Raw genomic sequence first — 8,248 nt, forward strand, 5'->3', positions numbered from 1 at the left:
CAGGCACACAGAAGGCAGCTCTTGGTGCCCGGCTGTCCAGGAAGTCAGTGTTTGGGCTTTACCTCACAACTTTGAGCGAGAGGCTGGCCCTTGTGCCACCTTTGAAGGCTGGGACACAGGTTGGTAGGATGGTGCAGAGCAGTCTTTCTGAGACTGGAGGTTGAAAGGGGACCCTGGCCCCTCCTCCTGCTCACCACCCTGTTCCCCCACCTCCCACACCCTTCCCGGTGTGGGTGGACATAGAGGGGACAGTGTGCCAGTTTCACTTTGCTTGAAGGCAAATAGCAGGGCCACGCTTCCCAGGCAGCCCTGACCCCTTCTCAGAGGCCCTCCTTTCACCCAGCATCTGTCCCTGATCCCCAGCCATCTGGGGTCCTCACCTGCCAGGCAAGGCAGGGATGGGCTTGGGTCCCAGGAAGACAGGCCCCTGATGCAGGCACAGGACCCGTCCATCCAGCACAGGCTTGAGGACCTCACAAGCCTTGGTTTCACGTGTCCCTGGGGAGAAGGCAGTGCCACGGTGCAGCTTGGGGTCTCAGGGTAACAGACCCGTGGACTGAGAGCTCACATATGCCAACGATGTTCAAGTGCTTTGCCTACATGTGGTGTCAACTTCACAGCAACCCCAGAAGTGGGCACACTGGTCTTTCCCATTTTCTAGTAAGGGTGACCTGCTCAGGAGCCCTCAGCTGTAAAGGGGAGACTCAAAGCCAGGCCTGCTGACCTTCAGGGCCATCCGCTGGGACCAGGAGGGGACAGAGCTGCCCCAGTGGGTGACCTGGGAGGCCGGGCTGGGACTGACACAGGGAGGGTTTGCATAGGTCAGGGGCCCTTGATAGTGCCTGAAATGCAGGGTTCCTGACAGCCACGACTGCCCCTCCACCAGCACAGCCTCATTCCCCGCACCCTGTGCTTGCTCCCCAGGGTCTCATGCTGAGCCGGCTGGGCCACAAGAGCCTGGCCCAGAAGGTGCTGCGGGACGCCGTGGAGAGGCAGAGCACCTGCCATGAGGCGTGGCAAGGCCTGGGCGAGGTGCTGCAAGCCCAGGGCCAGAGCGAGGCCGCTGTTGACTGCTTTCTCACCGCCCTCGAGCTGGAGGCCAGCAGCCCGGTGCTGCCCTTCTCCATCATCCCCAGAGAGCTCTGACACTGCCCACAGCCACAGGGATGGAGGGAGCGGCCTGGTGGGGGGCAGGCAGGCGAAGGCGAGGAGTAGGGAGCAAGGTCAGGGGAGGTCCGGGGCCTCAGGGAAATACAACTCTAGGGAACACGTCTGCCGGCTGCAACCCTGGTTCTCCTCGCCTCCCCCGCCTGACCCTGCTCTCCCTCCAGGGCCAGTGAGGACTGAGAGCTGCTCCTCTGGAGCAGGATGGACCAGATTTGCATCAGAAACAAATCCCTTGTTCGTTGGGACTCGGACATCTTGGTGTCTGTGAGCAAGGAAGTAGCTGGCAGGCGCATCAACAGAGGGCCGCTCCCCAGGGTACCTGTGTATTGTTTAGGCGTACAGTCAGAGTCTGAGGCTTGCATACCCCCGTACCTGTCTGGAAGCCCCTGTACTGTACCTGCCTTCAACATCCCTAACCCTGGGTTTCCCAGCTTTGCACAAGCTCTAGTCTCAAACCTCAGCTCCCAAACACCAAAGATGACCCCCACAAGTTGCCCTTTGGCTGGCCCGAGAGAGTTCTGGGTTCCTTCCTCAGCCCCTTGGAAGACCGTCGGCTTGAACCTAAGTGACTGAGAGGCATGGTGACTGGACTGGTTCCCTGAGAGCTAGTGGGGGAGCCTCCCAGCTGCACGTCACCGCCCTCCAGGCCTCTGTGCCTGAGGGAGCTCCCTGGCCCTGGTCTCACACCCCACGCTAAGGTCACCTCCAGAGTGGCCATGGCTGGAGGGTTTGCTGGCAAGCGGGAAGAGGCTAGGCCTCTGGGGCCTTTCCCAGGTTTAAGTTAGTGGGCGCTGCCTGGCCTGGCCCTGCCCTTTGTCTGATGAGGCTGTCGGGCCCTATTATGCTTGTCCCCCTCTGTTGCCAAGTGCCTTTAAGGCCTCTGGTGTCTGGCCAGGGGAACTGGGTTCTGGCCCTAGCTAACCTTCCATTTTTGCCCACCCCATCTCTCTGGAAGCATGCCTCGGCTGCCTCCTTAGGCCCTGGGCTGTAGCCCCAAAGATACACACATGGCTGCTGGACTCAGCCCTTCCTGAATACCTTGCATCAGCACCTCATTCCTTCAGGGCTTACCTTTCTGGGCAATGGGTACAACATAGATGCCTCTGGGGGTTATGATACGGAGACTGGCCTTAACACCTTTCACTAACCACAGCCCATTCTTCGCTGACTCAGGCTCTGCCCTGGCCATTTGGTTTCCCCTGCCTGGGGCCAAACAAGGAAGGTGACTAGAGACCCCAGGAGGAGCCAGACCCTCCTCTCTAGTCAGGCTGGGCTCTGTGTACATGACACCCTTGTCTACAGGGGTCCTAGGGGCAGGGGGCGGGGGGTCTTCCCTGCTGGCTTCCCTAGCCCTGCTGCACAGTGCTCTTGGAATTCTCCCCAGGAAGTCAGCCTCCACAGGCCCATCAGGGAATTCCCTATGCGCACCTTGAGTTCAGTTTTTAAAGCTCCATCTGGTACGTTCCTCACTTGAAGGTGTGTGGAAAGGTTGGGCAAGGGCTGCCCAGGTTTGTCAGAGCCAGGGCTGTTCCTTGGAGGGGAGGGGCTGTAGGAGGACACCACCCTCCCCAACCTCCTGGCCTGGGCTCAGCATTGCACACCCCCCAGGTGCTACCAGGACCAGCCTATACCTCCTTGCCTTCCCGTGCCGGGCCAGGGGACACTAACACCACCAGATCCTTCTCCTACCTGGGTGAAGGAGCTCTGTGTGTGTATGTATGTGTATAAATATATATATATATATATATATATATATGAGATAGAGATCTATTTTTATTCTGAAATTCTGTTGGGAAAAAATTCAACAAGAAAAAGCAGATGCCATTGGTCCACATTGGGATGCCCAGAGAGGTGGGTAGTGAGTCCGTGGTAATGCGAAAGGCAAAGCAACACCTGCATTTTGACTTGAAGCATTCATTCCTGATGGGAGGCCTTGGAGGGCCGGGCAAGTTGCTGACAGCTCAAAGGTCTTGAATAAAGAGACCCATGAAGGGAAGGCTGGTTTGTGTGAAGCAGTGTGTTCATGTTCATTTATCTACCAGTTACCCCCGGCCTTGAGTGAGCCCTGGAGAGGAGGCCAGGGCAGGGCTGCACAGGTGGGGGCGGGTAGAGGGAGGGGCCCACTGAGGAGGTGGTGATGGGGGCCTGAGGTAGGCGCCAAGGACTGTGGTGGGCGTGGGAAGGCAGAGGGGTCCTGGCAGGGCTGGCTGGAGTGGGCCTTGTTCTGGCCTGCCACCTGCCCCTCAGGCGGGCTGGGAGAAGCCAGGGCTGGACTTGCCGCCTGAACAGGAGAGACTGCCCTGAGGGCACAGCCAGGAGCATCTTAGCACCTGGGGGAGAACACAGGAGGCAGGGGTGTGTGGTTAGGGTCCAAGCCACACCCAGATCAGCCACCAGCTCTGAGAAGTCCAAACAGGTTCTCTAACAGATGTGATGCCGCCTGTGATACATTACTCCTGTTATAAAAAGTGCATCAAAGGATGACGACAATTTACACAGAAGCCCTGCTTTCTTAGTGCGCCCCCAAGGGATTATCTGGTAAGACACCCAAGGCTGCACCCATCCACCCTAAGGCTTCCCCCTGGCTCTCGGGGCTGGCCTAGACAGAGCTGCCCACTCAGAACCCTGGCCTCCTCCACCCCGCCCCTCAGCCCTGTGGTCAGGTCATGGTTTTGCTATTCTGGTGAGGAAGGGCCCTTCCAGGAGCTGCTGGGTGCCCAGCTTCGATTTCCCTCTGGTACTTTTTAGAAAACACCTTTAGTCTTTAGTGGTTTAACAATTAGTATCAAATTGCTAGTCTCACAGCCTCACCCCCAGCTCAGGCCCCCTGGGTGAGAATTAAAAGCCTGCTACAGGCCACAGAGGGGGTTTCCCTGGTGGCTCAGACCGTAAAGAATCCACCGGCAACGTGGGCGACCCAGGTTCAATCCCTGGGTCAGGAAGATCTGGAGAAGGGAATGGCTGTCTACTCCACTATTCTTGCCCAGAGAATTCTATGGACAGAAGAGCCTAGTGGGCTACAGTCCGTGGCGTCACAAAGAGTTGGACACGACTAAGCAACTAACACTTTCCCTTTGCATCTAGGCTATAGATGGTGTCACTTGCCTGCCTGGCAGAAAGATCTAGAAAAGCTAGTCCTACCAGGAAGAGAATGGTAGGAATCTGGAGAGGGGTGGGGAGTGGAGGCTTTCCTGGCTCTGAGGAAGGCTTTGTTGGTCAGATGTTGTAAAGTCAGGCAGTGATGGAAAGCCAGGCATTCCCTGACCTCTAGTTACAGGTCCACAGACCCCTCATTCACACTTGAGCCATCCCTGGAGAGGGAGGAGCCAGTCTTGTATCCAACCCATCACACCAGAACAATGGCTGGAGTTCTGGGACAAGACTCAAGGTCTCACCGTCACAGGCATGAACCTCTAGCCCACAGCCGTGTAGTGTTAACAGTGTTTATCTGCAGGCACAAGTATGAATGGAATTTCAGCCACCACCACTCAGACTTCTTTCTGGTACCAAAGTGCTCATTGTTGTAGACACACCCCCTACCCTACTGGAGCTCTCAGATGTTGTCACTGTGCAAATATTTCTTGGCCTTGCTTGGGAAGCATCCAGCTAAACAAATCTCCCCCAGCCCATGCTGCCAGCTTTTGACGACAACCCACAGTCAGAGAGTCTCAAGCATCAGTGACGTGTCAGACCAACCCACATGGTGCCGACTTGGGTTCTGGAAGTTAGGGAGGTCCTACTGGGAAAGCATCCCATGCCAGAAATTCCTTGGAGTTTTCATCAAGCTTTCAGTTGCAAAAAAAGCAGAGACCCACTGAAAGTAGCTCTAGGAAAAGAGGCAAGGGGGGTTTCCTGGAGCCCTAAAGCAGGGACTGCAGGGCACAGATCTGGGGCCAGAGCAGCTACGTATCTGTCTTTGGTGATGGAGTCAGTACCCAGAGTGAGCTCGAAGGCCCAGTGTACCCCTGGCTGGCCCCATGCCCTTGAGAAGTTACCAACCCTCTCTTTGCCTGTCTCCTGATCTGTAAAGAATAATCCTAGAATAGTGTCTGTTTTGTGGACTGTCCTGATGATTAGTGAGAAAAACACAGAAAGAGCCTAGAACAGTGCCATGATAACCACTGGATACCTTATGATGACTTTCCCTGCCCCCGCCTGCTCCCTCCTCCTCTCCCTGCTAGCTGCCTTTGCTCAGAGATGCTCCCAAAGGACTGCATTCCATCCACATACCCTGGTTGCAGCCCCTCTACACAGCTTAGCTTAGATTCTTGGGTGTGAGGATCCTGTTGGTCCCACTCATTTTTCCATGGGCTTCTAATGACAATCAGCTGTGACCAGGGGACATGGGCCTCCGGACACGAAATCTGGCTGCTTGCGCAGCTGGAGCTCTGGGTGAGCAGTAACAGGCCCCTTCTGAGACCCTGCATCAGCCCATTAACTCCCTCAAGCCCTCCTGGGCCCTGGGTGAGATGGCCCTGGGACCTGGGAGGTCCCGCTGGAGAAGGCAGACAACAGAATTGGCACCCACCCTTGCCCTTCCCTATCATTGCCACTTTATGGTACACTGTGAGGCTCCTGTCCTGGCTCTTGATGACAATGACAATCCAAACATTCTCCTTGCACCATACTGGTATAAGGCACTTTACTTATCTGTGAACTCTGACATTGCTCCTCTGGTAGTCAGCAACCTAGGGAAGTGGGTTTTGTCCCCGTGAAAGGTGATGCGATTATGGTGCCTCCGCTCACAGCTTGGAACACAGCCAAGCAGAGCGTAATGTCCCTGCCCATGGAGCCCGCCCCAGCTCACCGGATGGGAGAGAGGCAGGCAGCGCTGTCACCGAGGCAGCAGAATGACCCCTTTGGGATCCATGGAAACATGTATCCCCAGGAATCCTCTGCTGAAGTGTCACAGGGGCAGAACTCCCCCCCCAACACCCACCCCATTTCACCAGCAGCTGCAGCCTATGGCCCAAGACCCACACTTCTAGGGGAGAACAACCCATGCTGCCTGCCGCCCTCGCCCTTTCTGCAGCCAGGGAGGTGGTTTCTGAAACAGATCACTCAAGAAGCTGGAAAGTCACCCAAAAGCAAGAGTGTTCTCAAGACACCAGGCAAACCAGGAACAAGAAAAGGTCACCACAGGAGCTGTGCATCAGGTGATGTGACCCCCCTGGCCTGCCCACCAGCTGATTGGGCCATGGGTGGTTTCCAGAACCAAAGTTCCTCCTCTGTGCACCGGCCCACCGCCCAAGAGGTGGCAGGGGCCCCCGGCGGAGAGGCCCCCAGCCTGCCGTGACTCCCCCTCCTCCCTCACACTCTCACCGTCTTCCCCTCTTAACCATCTCTTTGGAATTTGGCAAGAAGTCAGCCACTGTCTTTTAAAAACGTTTTTAAAAACGTTTCTCCCCCACCGTCCCAACCCGAACCGTTTGAGAATAGGTTGCATAAATCATGCCCCTTTACCCCTTAATAATTCAGTGTGTTTTTGTGAAGAACAAAGGCTCTTGTCTTATGTAACCACAGCACAGTTAACGAAGGCATTTACCCTGACCCAGTATTTTCTCTCCTCTCCCATTCATATGCCAGTTTGTCACCACTGTTCTTTGAAGCACTGTCTTCCCCCAACCCAAGATCCCATACTCCACTTAGCTGTCATGTCTCTAGTTTCCTTTTATCTGGAACAGCTCCTCTCCCTTTCTTGGCCCTTCATAACATTGACAGTGCTGAAGGCTGCAGAGGGTCTGGCCTCTGAGGTGTCAATGTGGTCGGAGAAAGAAGCAGTTTGGGGACTTCCCTGGCAGTCCAGTGGTTAAGATTCTGTGCTTCCATTACAGGGGGCATGGGTTTGATCCCTGGTTAAGGAACTAAGATTCCCACATGCTGCATGGTGTGGCAAAATCATAAATTGTATTTTTTTTAATGATACAAAAACACACTAAAATTAATTTTAAAAGAAAAGGCAGTTCATGGTTGGAGCAGAGGTTGAAAAGCAGCAGAAGCTGCAGTTCAGAAAAAAAGGCGAGGAGCTGGTTGGAGCCTTCCCAGGTGGCACTAGTGGTAAACAACCTGCCTGCCAGTGTAGGAGACGTAAGAGACACGGATTCGATCCCTGGGTCGGAAGATCCCCTGGAGGAGAGCATGGCAACCCACTCCAGTATTCTGGCCTGGAGGATCCTAGTAGGCCAAAATCCATCGGTCACAAAGAGTCGGACACAACTGAAGTGATTTAGCACAAACACACACACGAGCTGGCTGGAAGAGTCAGGAAGATTAAAAAATGCAGAGCAGGTGAATCTCTGTAAAGACAGAGAGCTCCAAAGAGAAATGGATGCCCATTTTCAAGGGGGCAGAAAATGATGGAAGCCCAAGAGCTTCACTGACTCTGTCCCAACCTTTCCAGCTCCTGCAGCCTGAGGTCAAGATTCCCATCTGAATCCTTTCCCTGGTCCTTGCAATGACCCCTCATGACTTAAGGGACCTTGCGTGTGTCTCTTCCTGGTGGTTCTGCCCATTCCCAGAGAGACACACTCTCCTCTCAGTGTGCACCTGGAGACCAGCCTTTGGGGGGCATGTGCCAGGGTACCCACCTTTAGGGGGAGGAGCTCTGACCAGAGGCAAAGGGGCACAGGTGGGTGTGGCAAAAGCCCATCTTGCAGAAAGTCAGTGCAAAAAGGTGAGGTGACTTGCCCAAAGACCCCCATGCTCCAGGGCAGTGGTCGACATGCAGGCAGTCTGCATGTGAGAACCTCGTCTACTGCATTCTTCCTGGGACACCTGGCAACCAGAGGAGGAGCACATGTATGCTGAAACGGGCCAGAGCAGGCGTGGGGACACCACGGCAAAGACCAGCTGGCCTCAGGTGTCAGCTCTGATGCCTGAGATGGATCCCTTCGCTGTGTACAGATCACAGCATAGGTGTATTCCCCAGCTCCCTGTCCCCAGGTCCCAACAGCCCTCCTGAGTATATCATGGCTGTTCAAGGGCCTACCGTTGTTCTTAATTCATTGTATTCTCTTAATAAAACTGTATGTATGCTTAATCTCATTTTATAAATTACTTTAGAGGGACTTCCCTGGTGGCC

General features: G+C 55.1%; 1 protein-coding gene across 1 annotated transcript in view; it reads left to right on the plus strand.

Annotated features, from left to right (window-relative positions):
- The window catches only part of TTC7A (tetratricopeptide repeat domain 7A), a 114,008-nt gene extending 112,860 nt beyond the window's left edge, over positions 1-1,148 (plus strand). Inside the window, exon 20 of the mRNA XM_052648388.1 lies at positions 925-1,148. Within this exon, the coding sequence (XP_052504348.1) occupies positions 925-1,146 (222 nt within the window). The 3' untranslated portion in view covers positions 1,147-1,148. The remainder of the gene's footprint in view (positions 1-924) is intronic.
- Positions 1,149-8,248: the final 7,100 nt, after the last annotated feature.

The sequence above is a fragment of the Budorcas taxicolor genome, chromosome 11, assembly GCF_023091745.1.
Source record: "Budorcas taxicolor isolate Tak-1 chromosome 11, Takin1.1, whole genome shotgun sequence".
Lineage (NCBI taxonomy): Eukaryota > Metazoa > Chordata > Mammalia > Artiodactyla > Bovidae > Budorcas > Budorcas taxicolor.